General features: G+C 37.3%; 1 protein-coding gene across 3 annotated transcripts in view; it reads left to right on the top strand.

Annotated features, from left to right (window-relative positions):
• The window catches only part of LOC126094332 (CDGSH iron-sulfur domain-containing protein 2 homolog), a 76,021-nt gene that overhangs the window by 10,117 nt on the left and 46,909 nt on the right, over window positions 1–18,995 (top strand). For all 3 annotated transcript variants that reach the window (XM_049908789.1, XM_049908790.1, XM_049908788.1), the window contains exon 3: window positions 7,830–7,943. In XM_049908789.1, the coding sequence (XP_049764746.1) occupies window positions 7,830–7,943 (114 nt within the window). The remainder of the gene's footprint in view (window positions 1–7,829; window positions 7,944–18,995) is intronic.

Raw genomic sequence — 18,995 nt, 5'->3', positions numbered from 1 at the left:
TGAAAATGGCATCTTTAATACTGTAAGACCTCCAAAACTGTTTTACAGATGTTGATTCATCAGATGAGAGCGAACTTTTGATAAATATTTTTCTATAACGACGTTTCATGTTTTCAGTGATTCCCTGATCCATGGGCTGTACAAGTGAAGTTGTTTGCTGGAAGGAAGAGACATGTTATGTTGCCGTCATAACTTTTCATTTCACAAGTAGGTTGCGTTGGGGCATTGTCTTATAGCAATAGTGCTTTCTGTAGCAACATTTTTTTCAGCCAAATGTGCTCTAACTTGAGGTACAAATTTTTTGTGAAACCAGTCAGAAAAAATTGATTGATCCATCCAAGCACTCTTCTGGGTGTAGTATTGTGCAGGGAGAGCATTCAAATTCTTGAATGCATAAGGTTTTCTTGATTTCCCAATCACAAATAGGGAGTCTGATTGCCGGTCACATTTGCACAAACCATACCAGTGATGCGATCTTTTTGTACTTTGAAACCTGGAGCAGCTTTTTCAGAGTGATGCTAATGTCTTTTGTGGTAAAGCCTTCCAATGAAGCCCAGTTTCATCACAATTGTAAACTTGCTCCCTAACAAGATTCAATTCAGCCATTTTTTTCTTTAAATTGTTCCCGGAACTCAGCAATTACAGAGCTATCCGCACAAAGTTTTTCTCCAGTGATATCAAGTTGACGAATGCCATGACGAAATTTAAACTTGTCGAGCCATCCAATACTTGCTTTAAAAGACGAGTCACCATAAAGTTTGTTGTTTATTTCAACTGCCTTGGCCATTATTATAGGCCCTGAAAGTGGAATCCCCTGACTTCTTGCTTGTACAAACCATCGGTACATTGCAGTGTCCAATTCATCATATTTAGCAGGTTTCATTGTCTTTTCTTGTTCGCACACATCCATCCATGCTCTGCATTGTTGATACATGTTGTTCTATTTTATCAGCATCACATTTTATATCGTTAATTGTTGTTCTTCCAATACCATAAATCAGCGCTAAACTTGTCGCAGTTTCGCTATTCCTTAAGCGTTTTATAATTTCAAGTTTTTGATTACGTCCTAAAACAACACGTTTACATTTTTCAGACATTTTGTCAAGTCACTGTATCACACACACCTGCACTAAATACGGCAGTGTAAAATATTAGTCAATAAAGCTTATTGAAGTGGAAAACATGTAACACAGCTCAGCCCGCTAGATACACTGCGACAATTACAGTCTTCTCACCACAACTGGAAACTGATCCAGTGGTGATTGTTGACTCAAGTGAGACAAAGGCAAGAAAAGGGGGAGATATGTTAGCACGTCAGCTGAAGGTCATATTTTATGTACCATTCTACGGCGGGTGGGTACATTCACTTCCCACTAAAATAGACAAAATAAACAAAGCGAATGCGTCACCTTAGAGCATTCTGTTATTACAGTATTATTATGCTGTTACAGCAATGACGGTTAACAGAAAATGATGGTTTAAAGAGTGATGGTAAATAGTTTTTACTGTAATTCATTTCCTTTCCTAAAGACTTACTAAAAATGTATCACAGTGTATCAATCACTAAAACGCATTATTAATTACTAAACACAGCATCGACTTTGAGCCTGGGATCACATACTCGTCCACTTGCTGGAGTTGTCAGAAAACAAATGAAACGCAAGTAAACACATAACACAAAATTGACTTTGACTCTCCTGTACCAATTGCCCTGGAGTAGAACGTTCAAAGGTGCTCAAAGTGGTGACCCTGGACACTAATACACCGGTGCACTCGTTGAACGAAAGAATTATTTATTGCTTTCAGTGTTGCATGCTGAAGAGAATTAAAAGCAAACATGATACTTTCCTGCATGTTCTCTGGAGTTGCTGGAATATTGCTATAGACAACGTCTTTAATGTGTCCCAAGAGAAAAAAGTCCACAGGATTTAAATTAGGAGATGTAGCAGGTTAAGTAACTGTTCCTCCTCGACCAATCCATCTGGCAGGATACCTTCAGTTCAGAACATGATGTGAATGCAGGGCATTCTGTGCTGGACATGCATTTCATCCAGAAGAGGAGAAAGAATTCGTCTGAGGAAGTCAGCTTACGCTGTGCTGTTTATAGACTACCATTAATGAAATAAGGGCCAATAATTGTAGTACCAAGCACCCCACACCAGATGTTAACTCTCCATTGATGCTGATGTTCCACCTGTCTAAGGCACCGTGGGTTGTAGCTGGACCAATAATGCATGTTCTTTGTATTTACCTTGTTTAAGAAGGAACATTCATTGGTAAATATAACATTGGAAAAGTAGTTCGGGTTCGCGAGGATTTGCTACTGTGCCCACTGACAGAACTGTACACGATTCTGGAAACTGTTTCCATGCAGTTCCTAATGTAGGTGTAAATGCTAAGGATGGAACTGGTGATGTGTAAAAATACGATGTACACTGGTTTTAGAAATGCCAATCTCGTGTTCAAGCTGTTGTGTGCTCATATGTGGATTCATAGCTACGGAAGCGAGAACAGTAACTTTGGCAGCTTCGTCTGTGCGAGTGCAACGAGGATTGCGTTGTTGTGGGTTGAAACTTTGTTTCCTGAAGCGTCACAAGAAGGCGAGAAAACACCTGTCAGGAAGGTGGGTTCTTGTCAGTATATCGCTCTCTGTACAGTTCCGCTGCCTGTGTAGCATTTCACCTACCTTCAACAACAGCAACAATAAAAGAAACGTTATGTCGATGCAGTTTGTTCTAAGGACAGCCCTTACTGTGTGCCTACTCTATGCAACAGTATTTAAAAGGACTAAACTACTATACTAAATGTACCCATACATAAGAAAACAGTATTGTGATTACTGTTCTGCTAACTTCCATTCCCTATAGATGAGTAGCTTTTCTACCTTCTCTTCTTTGGTGTACATTCTACTCACACAACTCTTCAACTGATGATGTTTGATGGAATGACAGGTGCGCATTCTACTCATGTTTACGTTTGTCCCTGTCAATGTCAGCACGTGGATGTGTTCCATTACCCCGAATACCTGCACTAAGCACTGGGAGCGTCATCATTAATGTTGTGTTATGTAATTAATAACATTGTGTTTCAGTGAATGGTACATTGTGGTACATTTTTGAATAGGCCTTTAGGAGAGGAAATGAATTACCAAATAAAATATACAGGGTGCCATTTAAAAATTTCTACTGCTGTTCATATTTCTGTAAAAAGCTACAATGAAGGCAATCATGTTGATTTATGTCTCCATCATGGCCAGAGAGCATTAGCTTGAAACTTTCACTTCGTCTCTCTTCTATTTGTTTTGTTTTATTATTATTATTCGTGTAACAACTAATGTATGAGATAAAATATGTTACTACGAAAAGAGACCCGAAATACCTTTTAGTGATGCTGTGCTATGCCTTTCTTTGGATCATTAATTTTCAACAAAACAAAATATATTATGTTCTTATTGTTCTGGATCTGGATTTCTATTAAAGGAACATTTTTTTGTTACTGTAACTCGCCATAAAGTTCAACCTATCTTCCTTACTTTATAGTTATTGAAAAGGTTAATGAAAATTACTTCGTTATCAATACTGATGTTACAGTATGCAATGATTGGTCAACATCATAATTTTGCAGTGGATTTTTGTTAACAGTAAAACAACAAGTACCACGACTAACACGAGAACATGAGACTATTATTGGAGAAAAAAAGATGTTTTTACTATAAGGTTGCCAGACCAGAACTACGCACAGCAAGATTTCTTTTATGTGATGAAAGTAAATTATCTTTTTGCACTGTTAGTAATATATTATCAGCAGCCCGCGTCAACCTGTAAAACACATCATAAAATCTGCTGCTCTGCTCTGCAACTTCGAAAGCTGAAAGAAATAATTTTTACTTCACTATTACCTGCCTGCTTCTTTGCAGTATGATAGATTTCATTTAATGAAATTTGAATGCGCCGCGGCAACGGCTCGTTCGTTTGTAGCGCAGCTCTGCACCACGAATAATATTTAACTGAAAATGTCTTAAGGGGATGGGATAAAATACCAGGCAAGCTTATCATAAATCATAATGCAAGGTTTCACTAAGTAACTCTATTCAAAACATTTAAATATATTATTACACACCTTTACAATGAGTGCGTAATGGCGTACATCTCTCGATCTTGACAAAAGAATGCTACCCTAGCGTACACTATCACGTCACAGGCTATCCTACTCCCGTAACTCCAAGAAGACGGCAGAGAAATTAATGTTCGTTCTGTATTATTTATACTAGTCACATATTCTCATCTTTGTTTGATATTTAATAAGTATTGTCTGTGGCGGTTTCAGTACTCGCCGACACAGATATTATCTAAAATAAATAAAAAAAAGTACATAATTTTATACAAGAACAAAACATGACACATAATGTTTTCTCTTTATTACATAATAAGACTTTTGCTAAGAGACGTTACAAAACATATTGTAATTTGCATCTGGACAGACAGTTACTTAGGGTGGTCAAGATAAATGAGATGCACTGCGTATGGATGAAGTGTACTGAGTCCATGGAGGTACCTCCTATAAAAAAAACCACCATGCCAAAAAATGCCTTGTTCTTGGGAGAGGGGCATTTCCCAGTCGTGTCTATTTAACTTTTCAGGTTTTATCCCCCTCGGCATTTACAATATGCCCTAAATACCTACCCTTGTGTACTCCAAAAGAGGATTTGCTCAATTTCACTGTGATACTCTTTGGTAAAAATTTTCGTAATACCTCCATACGTTCAGACTAAGCTCCTGATGATCACGATATCAAGCGTAACAATGTTTTCTGTAATAGACTTAGGCCTAAGGCTTGGTCTACAGCTCTCTTAAACACACCAACTGATAACATTTAAACCAAACGGTAAAACCATTTATTAAGACTGTCTGTATTTAAAAAGTGCTGTAATGGGTCTAAAACTGGTCTGTAAGGGCTTGCCAATAACAGAAGTCAGATTTGTACAAGTTACGCATTTGGTACCGTTTGGTTTTCAGCAATAGCTTAAATAGTAATCAATACCTCTTTTCATTTCAATACTTCGGCTAGGGGAATGGGTGCTGAGTAAGAGAATTGCATCTCCACATAGATATTTTACTGGTAGCAGAGGATGGTTAAAGAGGATTTCATGGTCTCAAGAATACATTGGTTCAGTGTCTTGCTGATCTCTCTTGACCTGCTGCCTCCTTTAAAGCAAGAGGTACCTCCTTTAAAGCAAAAGGTGCAGGATAGTTTAATGAAAAATAGCTTGCTTTTTTAGTCTTGGCTTGCATTTTTAGTCCTGTGTATCCCAGGGTGATTCGAAAACATTTTCTTATGAGGATTTGCAGTATTTCTTCCTTCTCATTTCTGGTTAATATTTCACCAGTGTGAATGTCTTCAAAATTTTATTTTCAACCTCCCAGTCATAACTTTTTTGTCAGTATGACTCATCCAAAAACTGCACGTTATCAATACTTGCACAGACCATTAACTGGTTTCCTACTGGATCTTCACTCCAGATCCTTCACTCCAGGGGAAGGAGGCAGCTCTTGGTGTTCAGTTCCTATTTGAAAAAGGCATATAGGGTAAGAAGTTTTTGGTTTATCTCAGACCAATAGACATTTCTATAAAAGCCATTCAAACATCTGTCATACTATAGCTATGTTCCAGTATATCAAGCAAATTTGAATGACAAACTGGAGCTGGTGCCTAGGTACATTGTACAAATAGAATTCCTTCTGCAAAAGATTTTAATTGGGCTCAGTGCTCAGCTAATAGCACCATTTTAATGTGGACCTTTTGAATTTTATGTGCAAAAATTGTCGCCCTTAAGTAAGTCAGGACTGGAGCAAGACTGACAGTTCAAATTTGGGCCACTGGCGTGTTGGTCCTTGGTGCAAGATTAACAGTTTGAAAAAAATTGTTTATTTAGCTTTTATTTGCAAAGTAGTTTTCTGTGAGCTTTTTAGCTGCACCATTTCTATATTTTATACTTCGACCATTTGGTTCAAAGTTTGTAAGATGATACACAAAATAATGTAATTAATGGTTGCCCTGTTTGGTGAGATTTATGCATTGCCGTGATATAAGCAGCAACATAGTGAGTTTAGAAGACAAAAGACCTACACTGGATCAGTCATTGCCAGTCAATAAAAATCTAAATTGGTTGCCAAGCTATGGTGCTCTTATGTCAAAATTATGGCAAAGTAAAAGTTGGGAAGTAGAATGAAAAATGCTCCAATCATCTGCCAAAAATGGTGAATGTTTTGAGTGTTCTTTTATATTTTAAATTAACTCATTGTGATCTATGGCTCGGGATTGTCTGCAAACCCCTGGACTTGATAGATATTATTCTTTTCTGTAGAATAACTTAATTTTTACTAAACTCCAATTGTTTGAGGCTTTTTTGCACCTTTAAATACAGCACATAAAAGGTGGCAAGTATCTTGTTACAGGAAGCCTTCTTTGCCACCTTCAACTGCTTTGCCCATAAAGTCTTAAACTACATCTTCAACTCTCTAGGAACGGCACGGAGACCAGGCGGAATACCTCATGCAAAAACAGGACCCTCTTCTAATAAATCTTCGTACAAAATAATTAAAACTTTATATTCTGAACGATTACTGTGGACAACAAAATGCATGTAATTCTACTAATAAAGCTTGTTCATTTATATTCAAAATTAGTAAGAGATTTCAGTTCCTCTTAATGAAATTATTTCCAAATTTTGACTTCAAAATGTCTAGAAAATCTTCTTCCCTGACAATGTCCTGTGCAGAGATAAGGATATAAAATAAGGGAACTAACTTTTTAACTAATCTGACAGCTTCAAAGACATTTAATTCAAAACCTCTTGACATGCTTGTGCTTTGAGTTGACCCTACTTCCCCATTGCAGGGAGCTTGGATGCAAGGTGTTGACACGCATGCATCTTCCAATTTATAAAGTACCTTATCCTGTCTCTAAAATCCAGATTATTTGCCAGCCTTAGTAAACAAGGCTGAAGAGCATATATGTAATAGCTAAGTTTTCCTGGGAGGATATAATTTCTTGAAGTGGATTTGTTCATGGGAGTGATGGGGGACACACTAAAACAATTTTATTTCTTGGTGCAGGGAGGGGGCTGTTGATAATTTCTCTGAGGGAACCATTTCTCACCCAAACCCTTCTACATGCATGGTGCAGGGTGTAAGATACACAAATTTGTGCACTTCTAGAGAGATTAATCTGCAGTTGGAAGTATCAGAGACTGGGGTGGATTTGTAATACGAACTATGCCAGAGTGGGATGCATGCATGCTAAACTTTAATGACATATTGTTAAATGACAAGGTTGTCATTTTCAAGGGTTTTCTATTATTACACACACTGGCAAAACATTGGAACGAAGAAATGTTTGAAGTATGGCCATTCTGCCATAGAATCAACTGAACCACTGAATTTTACAAACAGCAGATGTGAAAGCCTGAATAATTTCATGAAATGCAAAATCATTCAGTAGAATTATTTCAAAAATTGAGTTTCAGATTATTAATAAATTCACTAATTTATCTTAACCTTTGCCATTGCTCTTTTAGGGATTGTAAGGACAAGATTAATCACAGTACACACATATGCATTTAAACAATGGTTTTTCTCACATTCCATATGTGAATGGAACAGGAAAAAGCCCTAATAATGGGTGCACAGCAATGCATTTCAGTGGTTAGCAGAGCATAGATGTAGATGTTCACAAGTCATTACTAGTAAAATTGTTTTCAGTGTTGGAAACAAACTTAAAATTGTATGTTGTGTGTTGGTCCAATAACATTTTTTCTTTCTTGTTTGCAGACAAATATGATCAATCCTGATATAAGGAAAGATCTGGCCAAAGTAGCAGATGTTTTCGATATCGAAGATATTGGTGACAAAGTGAGCTTTTGTCGTTGTTGGCGAAGCAAAAAGGTATTTCATTACTTTTCCAGATTACTTGTCATGGAATATATGTTGGATTACTTACCTTGAAAGTAATTACTATCCAAAATGTTGTTCTTCATTGCAACTGAAAATTGAATGACATGCATAATGAAATTGTTTCTACATTTGAATGTAGAGGTTACTGCTATTGTTGCTCCGGTTAGTAATGTATTTTATCCCAGAAGAATAAGGCTCTATGGACATTTTGTTCACTGTGGAGAAGTTGGGTTTTCTTGACATAGCTTGATACTTCCTCTCCTTACTTGAGAGGAAAGGTTGTATAGAGGGAGTGGAAAATAGAAGGGAAAGTAAAATATTTAGCTTTGGAGCAGGCATTGAGGAAATTCATACTCTTACTCTCAAATATAAGAAAGGCAAGCAGAATAAAGGTGTTGAAAACCAAAGATGTGTTCATGTAAGCAGGTTGTAGAAGACTTTCAGAATATCAGGAAGAATTTCCCAAAACTTGGGACGTAGCAATTGACTATTTGATACAAGCAAAAGTTTCTTCTGAATCACATAATTCCAATATTAAATGGAGTTGCTTTTATTTTGACTTTTTTAACAGATTTTTAAAAAAAAATAGGTGTAAGAATTTTTGAGTAATTTACTTCCCTCTGCTTATTTATATCTGCACAGGTAATCCACATGTCATTGGATTTACACTTTATGGGGAAATAAAATTTAAACTAATAACCACAAGTGTTTTATGGTTTATTAATTATGTCAATGATAAATTTGTCTTGGGTGACTTTAATTTTTCAAGTGAGAGTTACTTTGCAGGAAACACCATTGAAGCCTTTGTGAATTAACACATTTTTTGGGAATCAGAAGAAGAGTAGTCATGGTTTTAGTGATTCCTGTAATATTTGAATATTTCTATGGTTGCATGCATTGGTCTTTCTTTTTAGTTCTGCGTAGAGATTCATGTTAAGATCTAATGAATGGTGTGAATCTGTGTTTTCATTTCTAATTTTCTTTCCAGTGTAATAGTTAGGGAGCAGTACTGTCTCAACCTGGCATGCAAAGGACACTGGCTATATATTATGGCACTATTAACTTGCTAAATGTTATCAGACAATTGAATAGTTTCCATCCCACTTGCCTGAAAGAATAATTAAGTATGATTGGACTCGTTCTTCATTCCCCAAAAACGGACAGTCTTGTATTTCAAAGGTCTCTACCAACTTTTTGAGAGTGATGTTAACAGGTGTTGAACACCTAGATATGTTGCAGCAAATACTTCTCCTACATAACCTTGATGGAACTTAAAGGGAAACAGAAATTACATTCTTTGTGAGGACACTGATATCACCAAACCACAGAAACCAGGACGTGTTAAGTAGTGCTGAGAAATTAACCAATATTTTGGTAGGTCTCTGGTTTTGCTGCATTTATAACTTCTCGTATTTCCCCAGTGGAGAAATGCTTTGTAAATGTGAAGTGTCCATTCAGCGTTAAAAGAAAAAGGACTATATTATAATTCCTGCAAATCAGTACTGTTATACAGCAGATTTGTATAGACAATTTTCTGGAAGAAGGTTCTGGAAGTAATCTGAAGGTTTACAGCTGTACTCAATATATGCAGTGAGAGATAAACCACTCTATAGATATTGCAATTTTGTTCACATAAACAGTTAGCTTACTGGCATTGGCTTCATTGTTTAAATTAACTCTGTTCTTTGTGCTCCCTTAAATGCATAGTGATCAGACAACTGTAAATAAGTTACATCTGAATTCAAGTGGTCTATTGCAATTCTTGTTCCCCCATTCTGGGCAAAACTGATCTTCAGTTTCTGAGGAGCAAAGATGTTCAGTAATTTGTAGCTGAACCAGTGTTATAGTTGTCATTGTCATACTGAATCAGTTTGTATGTTATAATCGTTTTTGGGTGACTTGTAGTTCGAAAAATATTGACAGATCCACCCAAGTCTTCACTGTTAAATTTCTTCCATACTGTATTTGAGCAGAGAAGCACCTATGGGCTTCAGTAGGATGGTATTACCATTGACAGCACGAACTGTCAACAAATGTGATGTGCTGGTTGTTGTTTTGTTCAGGTATACTAGAAAAAAGATGCTTAGTGCATTAACAGTGAGAATAATGATTTGGGAAAATAATGAAACAATATCTCGAAATAATCTCACAGTTTCAGGGGAGACAGAACATGTTCCGAAGATTAAGTCCATCAGCTTCAAATCTATTAACCTAACTTACAACAAGGATTATGAACAGATTTACCATAACGTTTTATGAATTTTCTGATGTACTTTGTACATATGTCTCCTTGTAATTTTATGTTCATTTCTAAAAATAGTTGATTTTATTCATGAAATAAGAGAAACCCCTAGTGAATAATTAATATTATTCAGGATGTAATACGAGATGGTGTTTAAAGCCAGAAAGGTGAAGAAACAAGAGACTGGGAGGTAGTAGTTCAGTAGAATTTCTTAAACCTGGTGCAAATTGATGCAAATGAAACCTCCAAAATTGTGTACAGAATGTGTCAGACAAACATTCTGAAGCTGTAGTAGTGCTGTAAATGTTCCACTTCACATGGGGACAGACACATTCAAAAATACAAATTAATGGCCCCCCTCTCATTGTACTTGGTACATTCACTAAAATTTCCAATACCTAAATTTGTAGAAACAGTATAAAATTTTAATGTAGCAAAGGTAAAAATTTGATTTTAGAAGTGGATTTAGTGTAATGAACCATTTTGCTGCTGTGAATAAAATTGTAGGACAGGACAGTTAATAGTATGAAGTTATATTTCTCTTGGAATAGATAGATTTGAGTTTTGGACTCTGTTTCAACTGAATTGATGCTGGCAGTCCTGGAGGAACAAGGTGGTGATTCAACCTACGGTAGTATGTTGAACGTATGTCCATCATGTTACAAATTCCATAAGACTGATGGGTAGCAGAAATTCAAAATTGATAGGAATTGGAGAAGAAAATACAGAACTTTTCTCAGCAGGCCTACAAAATGTTCACAACTTTCCAAAAATGTGAAAATAAATGATTCATGTTGATGGAACATACCTACCACCTTTAACTAATGACATGGTGCTGTTTTCTGAGTGGAAAATCTTAATACAACTGTTTGGTAAAGAGCCTGAAAGTCATATGTAAAAAGACAAAAATAACATTTGTCGAATGAAAATGGTAACATTAATAGTGAATTTGTTGAAGACCTGGCAGCTAAAAGAAATAAATGTAACTGTGAAAAATAAGGAATGCTTACAGTAAATTTTCAGTGAAATAGACCTTTTGTTACCAACTTGGTCTTGCTGTGGCACATGGACATTCAATGTGGCAACTATTGCACAATTTTGGGTTGCACACAGAGCATTGGAGAGATGTGTTGGGAATTATTACAAGAAATGTGAGGACATAGAGATCAGGAAGGGGAAGATAAGTCTATAATGTAAATGAAATGTAGATTGGTGGAACATCTATCTAGCTGAATGGATGCTTAGATGGACTGAGGAAGTTTTGTTGGCTTTGCCATGAATGGTAAACTTCACTAATTGGAACTTCTGCATAATATTCATAATCCCATCAGTTTCACTAACAGCAGGATAATTTTCACCCTCCAGTTCATATGTCTTCTTCTGAAAAAATCTGTTTTTGTCAGAAACATGACCCTGTCACAAGCCAGTAACAGTTCCTTGCTTCCTGAGTTTGACAGTGTTCATAACCCTTATCATCTGAATTTCACTGTGTTTTTACATGCATATGAACATTTGAAGGTTGCTTGTGAGCCACCATTTGCTGCAGCCTAAAACGTTCTGCAATACTAGTCATGTCAATTAACAGTGGCTCAGTTTGAGACACCAGAATAATTTTTTGAATAAAAGTATCAAAGTGCTGCTGCCTGTAAGCTTTAGACAGTGGTGTTACTATCTAAACAATTATGCTCTCAACCTATAGAAGTAAGACATGTTTTAATGACAACTAAGTTAAAAGGAAAGAATGTAGGACATGTCTTGAAGACTTTCATTTGAAGCAAATTAGCATCAGTATACAGACCATGGTCTGAAGGTGTGAAAGGTGGTACAGCAGAAGCGTTCACTCTTGTTTAGTGCAAAGTCTTGGGTAATAATTTGTGATCCACTGGGCATTGTTCATTAAAGGGATTGTCAAAGTTTATACAAACCCCACTTCAGTGCTCACCTTGGTATGAACAGCTGGGAAAATTTGCTTTCATTGGTCAAATGTGAAGCAAGTAATTAACAATACATGTAACTATCTCTCATTTCTAAGAATTGGAGTGGAAGTGCTGGCCTTTCTTCAGGTGCAGTTGCTTTTCAGTAGTTAGTGCCCTGCATTTCAGTTTTTCCCTCATTTGCTGCAAGTAACTGTCAAAAAATCTTCAATGAATGCATGTATAAAGTTTTGAAACAAGGTTAAGGGAGGCTGGAGTTGGATTTCACACCTGCACAGAAATGCACATGCACTTATTTTTCTTTCCCTATGCCATTTTGCTTGCTAAAATCATTCTCAGAATATTCATTGCAGAAAGTATCCTATCTAAATACCACTGTTCTACATCATGACTTTACTTAGTGTTATATTGAATGAAACCTCTGCTGACAACTTAGCAGCAAAGAAATATGCTGCATTTTTATATGCTCATCTCTTATTGCCTTACATAACCTAAAGTGTAAATGTGTCTTAACAGGTACAAGTCAGAAGTTGTGAACACTAGTGAATTGTCTAAATGATCACTCACTTTTGTTCACTTCATGTTGTTGTTGTGGTCTTCAGTCCTGAGACTGGTTTGATGCAGCTCTCCATGCTACTCTATCCTGTGCAAGCTTCTTCATCTCCCAGTATCTACTGCAACCTACATCCTTCTGAATCTGCTTAGTGTATTCATCTCTTGGTCTCCCTCTACGATTTTTACCCTCCACACTGCCCTCCAATGCTAAATTTGTGATCCCTTGATGCCTCAAAACATGTCCTACCAACCGATCCCTTCTTCTAGTCAAGTTGTGCCACAAACTTCTCTTCTCCCCAATCCTATTCGAAACCTCCTCATTAGTTACGTGATCTACCCACCTTATCTTCAGCATTCTTCTGTAGCACCACATTTCGAAAGCTTCTATTCTCTTCTTGTCCAAACTAGTTATCGTCCATGTTTCACTTCCATACATGGCTACACTCCATACAAATACTTTCAGAAACGACTTCCTGACACTTAAATCTATACTCGATGTTAACAAATTCCTCTTCTTGAGAAACGCTTTCCTTGCCATTGCCAGTCTACATTTTATATCCTCTCTACTTCGACCATCATCGGTTATTTTACTCCCTAAATAGCAAAACTCCTTTACTACTTTAAGTGTCTCATTTCCTAATCTAATTCCCTCAGCATCACCCGACTTAATTTGGCTACATTCCATTACCCTCGTTTTGCTTTTGTTGATGTTCATCTTATATCCTCCTTTCAAGACACTGTCCATTCCGTTCAACTGCTCTTCCAAGTCCTTTGCTGTCTCTGACAGAATTACAATGTCATCGGCGAACCTCAAAGTTTTTACTTCTTCTCCATGAACTTTAATACCTACTCCGAATTTTTCTTTTGTTTCCTTTACTGCTTGCTCAATATACAGATTGAACAACATCGGGGAGAGGCTACAACCCTGTCTTACTCCTTTCCCAACCACTGCTTCCCTTTCATGCCCCTCGACTCTTATAACTGCCATCTGGTTTCTGTACAAACTGTAAATAGCCTTTCGCTCCCTGTATTTTACCCCTGCCATCTTCAGAATTTGAAAGAGAGTATTCCAGTTAACATTGTCAAAAGCTTTCTCTAAGTCTACAAATGCTAGAAACGTAGGCTTGCCTTTTCTTAATCTTTCTTCTAAGATAAGTCGTAAGGTCAGTATTGCCTCACGTGTTCCAACATTTCTACGGAATCCAAACTGATCTTCCCCGAGGTCGGCTTCTACCAGTTTTTCCATTCGTCTGTAAAGAATTCGTGTTAGTATTTTGCAGCTGTGACTTATTAAACTGATAGTTCGGTAATTTTCACATCTGTCAACACCTGCTTTCTTTGGGATTGGAATTATTATATTCTTCTTGAAATCTGAGGGTATTTCGCCTGTCTCATACATCCTGCTCACCAGATGGTAGAGTTTTTTCATGACTGGCTCTCCCGAGGCCATCAGTAGTTCAAATGGAATGTTGTCTACTCCCGGGGCCTTGTTTCGACTCAGGTCTTTCAGTGCTCTGTCAAACTCTTCACGCAGTATCTTATCTCCCATTTCGTCTTCATCTACATCCTCTTCCATTTCCATAATATTGTCCTCAAGTACATCGCCCTTGTATAAACCCTCTATATACTCCTTCCACCTTTCTGCCTTCCCTTCTTTGCTTAGAACTGGGTTGCCATCTGAGCTCTTGATATTCATACAAGTGGTTCTCTTCTCTCCAAAGGTCTCTTTAATTTTCCTGTAGGCAGTATCTATCTTACCCCTAGTGAGACAAGCCTCTACATCCTTACATTTGTCCTCTAGCCATCCCTGCTTAGCCATTTTGCACTTCCTGTCGATATCATTTTTGAGACGTTTGTATTCCTTTTTGCCTGCTTCATTTACTGCATTTTTATATTTTCTCCTTTCATCAATTAAATTCAATATTTCTTCTGTTACCCAAGGATTTCTATTAGCCCTCGTCTTTTTGCCTACTTGATCCTCTGCTGCCTTCACTACTTCATCCCTCAGAGCTACCCATTCTTCTTCTACTGTATTTCTTTCCCCCATTCCTGTCAATTGTTCCCTTATGCTCTCCCTGAAACTCTCTACAACCTCTGGTTCTTTCAGTTTATCCAGGTCCCATCTCCTTAAATTCCCACCTTTTTGCAGTTTCTTCAGTTTCAATCTGCAGTTCATAACCAATAGATTGTGGTCAGAATCCACATCTGCCCCAGGAAATGTCTTACAATTTAAAACCTGGTTCCTAAATCTCTGTCTTACCATTATATAATCTATCTGATACCTTTTAGAATCTCCAGGATTCTTCCAGGTATACAACCTTCTTTTATGATTCTTGAACCAAGTGTTGGCTATGATTAAGTTATGCTCTGTGCAAAATTCTACAAGGCGGCTTCCTCTTTCATTCCTTCCCCCCAATCCATATTCACCTACTATGTTTCCTTCTCTCCCTTTTCCTACTGACGAATTCCAGTCACCCATGACTATTAAATTTTCGTCTCCCTTCACTACCTGAATAATTTCTTTTATCTCGTCATACATTTCATCTATTTCTTCATCATCTGCAGAGGTAGTTGGCATATAAACTTGTACTACTGTAGTAGGCATGGGCTTTGTGTCTATCTTGGCCACAATAATGCGTTCACTATGCTGTTTGTAGTAGCTAACCCGCACTCCTATTTTTTTATTCATTATTAAACCTACTCCTGCATTACCCCTATTTGATTTTGTATTTATAACCCTGTAATCACCTGACCAAAAGTCTTGTTCCTCCTGCCACCGAACTTCACTAATTCCCACTATATCTAACTTTAACCTATCCATTTCCCTTTTTAAATTTTCTAACCTACCTGCCCGATTAAGGGATCTGACATTCCACGCCCTCGTCTTTTTGCCTACTTGATCCTCTGCTGCCTTCACTACTTCATCCCTCAGAGCTACCCATTCTTCTTCTACTGTATTTCTTTCCCCCATTCCTGTCAATTGTTCCCTTATGCTCTCCCTGAAACTCTCTACAACCTCTGGTTCTTTCAGTTTATCCAGGTCCCATCTCCTTAAATTCCCACCTTTTTGCAGTTTCTTCAGTTTCAATCTGCAGTTCATATGAAGCTGTAAATGAAGCTTTTGGGGTTAGTGTTAAAAGGTAGTGAATGTCCTACACTCCACTTTCTGTTACCACAATTTATATCAGAAAGGACTAAAGAGAGGCAATATTGTGTGTGTGTGTGTGTGTGTGTGTGTGTGTGTGTGTGTGTGTGTGTGTGTGTGTGTGTGTGTGTGTGTGTGTGTGTGTGTGTGTGTGTGTGTGTGTGTGTACTTTACGTATTTCTTATGGGGAAACTGCCAGAACAGTCACTAAAATAATTGCTTTTGCTGCTTGTCAAACACTGTTGAGCTTAGCATAAAATCCATTTAGCCAAATTTCCTTTTCATCTATATATGTATGTCAATTTCTTGTATTGTAATTTTGTTCATTTTTATAGTCAGGTCTGCTGTGTCAGTCTATAAGTTATTAAAAATGTTTTCTTGCTATTTTCTTTGCTTTATGTATCATGTTCACATTGATTTACTTTGTGAAATAACTTGTTTTGAATATCTTGTGTGTTGTCTGCTGTTTTGTAATTGACTGTGTTGATACCTGCTGTATGTGTAGGAATTTGTGAAAAATATTAAATACAAATTACATGCAAAATTGGTAGAAAACTAAAACTATTAGACTATGAAACAGCAGAAGTTGTCATGTGAAGTCTCTCCCTGAAAGTCACTTTGACATTTAGATAAATTGCCAATTCTCATATGGAAAACTTCGTTGTTGCCTAATGGGCGCACTTACTGTGGCATTCTTAAGTTACTATGAAGTCTGTTGTGAAAAAATGTATTCACTTATCATATGAAAATTCAGTGTGTTTGTAAGACTGCAAAACTTTCGGCATTGGTTTCTTCCCTAAGATTTTAATAACCTTCATTAAGAATACATGGCAGCAGATGATAGGTGTGTACCAGGATGGAGCAATGTTGTTCATTATATCAGTGAACATTCCTGTTCCACCCTGAAGATTTCTTGTAAGAACAGTTTATAAAGGAAATATGAGGAAAGAACATAGCAACAGTTGACTATTTAGGGAAACACTGAAGAAATGTGTACTGGGAAGTAACTGAAGGACTCACAATTTCTGTACACAGAATGCTTTCAGCTCAAAAAATTTTGAATCCTAAATTTTGGAGAAAAATCACAATGATTCAACATGAAAAAGTCAGATTTGGTTTTTAATATGATGTAGCTAATGAATGTATTTGAACTGCCAAGATTTTTCAGGAATCGATGGTTGCTGATCAGAACTCTAAGAAACTTCAGTGTTTTATGTGCATTAAGTCAAGAATGAGTGGTGTTTGGTGGAATTGTTTAAAGAAATGAGACAAAATGCTTTCAAACTCCTAAGTGGAAAAGGCAGAGGAATATTAATGTTGAAAGTGGTTCCACGTGCCTTGCAAATTTGACAAAATATATCAAAAGTAGTAATCATTTTAAAAAGAGTGGCAGGAGAGGATATTGAAGAAAGATAGGAAATGGTTAAAGGAATAATACATGAGACAGCTGAAACAGTACTGGGCAGAAAGAAGCAATTGAGAACCCAGAGCTGGTTTGATAAAGACTGTAGGAGAAAGCTAGAAGAAAGAAATGGCGCAAGAAAAGGAATGCTGTAGAGAACTACAGGTACTGTAGAAGAATACCACTCAAAGAGAAGGGAAGCAGATAAGGAATGTAGGAGGAAAGAGAATTTGAAAAACGGTGGATTGATGAGTTAGGAGAGATATTCTGCTCAAGAAACAAGGAAATTCTATATGAGGGTTAAAGATACAAGGAAAGGATTCCAACCCAGAGCCGTTTTCTGTAAAGAGAATAAGGGAAATCTGATTAGAGGAAAAGATCAGATTTAGACACATGGTTGGAGTATTTTAATGAACTACTGAACAGACACTGAAGATGGTGTGGTTGATGCCGGTACGGCAGAAGAAATCGAGCAGAAAGGAAATGGAGATGAGGAGCACCAGGGATCAGTGGCAGAACACGCAAGAAGTTGGTTAATACCAAGACACTTAAAAACAATAAAGCTCTGGGAGAAGACAGTTGCTGTTGTGGTCTTCAGTCCTGAGACTGGTTTGATGCAGCTCTCCATGCTAATCTATCCTGTGCAAGCTCCTTCATCTCCCAGTACCTACTGCAACCTACATCCTTCTGAATCTGCTGAGTATATTCATCTCTTGGTCTCCCTCTAAGATTTTTACCCTCCACACTGCCGTCCAATGCTAAATTTGTGATCCCTTGATGCCTCAGGACATGTCCAACCAACCGATCCCTTCTTCTAGTCAAGTTGTGCCACAGACTTCTCTTCTCCCCAGTCCTATTCAATACCTCCTCATTAGTTATGTGATGTAACCACCTAATCTTCAATATTCTTCTGTAGCACCACATTTCAAAAGCTTCTATTCTCTTCTTGTCCAAACTATTTATTGTCCATGTTTCACTTCCATACATGGCTACACTTCATACAAATACTTTCAGAAATGACTTCCTGACATTTAAATCTATACTCGATGTTAACAAATTTCTCTTCTTCAGAAACGCTTTCCTTGCCATTGCCAGTCTACATTTTATATCCTCTCTACTTCGACCATCATCACTTATTTTGCTCCCCAAATAGCAAAACTCATTCACTACTGTAAGTGTCTCATTTCCTAGTCTAATTCACTCAGCGTCACCAGACTTAATTCGACTACATTCCATTATCCTCGTTTTGCTTTTGTTGATGTTCATCTTATATCCTCCTTTCAAGACACTGTCAATTCCGTTCAACAGCTCTTCCAAGTCCTTTGCTGTCTCTGATAGAATTACAATGTCATCGGTGAACCTCAGTTTTTATTTCTTCTCCCTGGATTTTAATACCTACTCCAAATTTTTCTTTTGCTTCCTTTACTGCTTGCACAATATACAGATTGAATAACATCGGGGAGAGGCTACAACCCTGTCTCACTCCCTTCCCAACCACTGCTTCCCTTTCATGCCCCTCGACTCTTATAACTGCCATCTGGTTTCTGTACAAATTGTAAATAGCCTTTCGCTCCATGCATTTTACCCCTGCCACCTTCAGAATTTGAAAGAGAATATTCCAGTCAATATTGCCAAAAGCTTGCTGTAAGTCTACAAATGCTAGAAACATAGGTTTGCCTTTCCTTAATCTTCTTTCTAAGATAAGTCGTAAGATCAGTATTGCCTCACGTGTTCCAACATTTCTACGGAATTCAAACTGATCTTC

This window comes from Schistocerca cancellata, chromosome 1, assembly GCF_023864275.1.
Source record: "Schistocerca cancellata isolate TAMUIC-IGC-003103 chromosome 1, iqSchCanc2.1, whole genome shotgun sequence".
In the NCBI taxonomy this organism is placed as follows: domain Eukaryota; kingdom Metazoa; phylum Arthropoda; class Insecta; order Orthoptera; family Acrididae; genus Schistocerca; species Schistocerca cancellata.
Note: the sequence above shows the minus strand (reverse complement) of the source record. Positions and strands in the feature narration are given on the sequence as shown.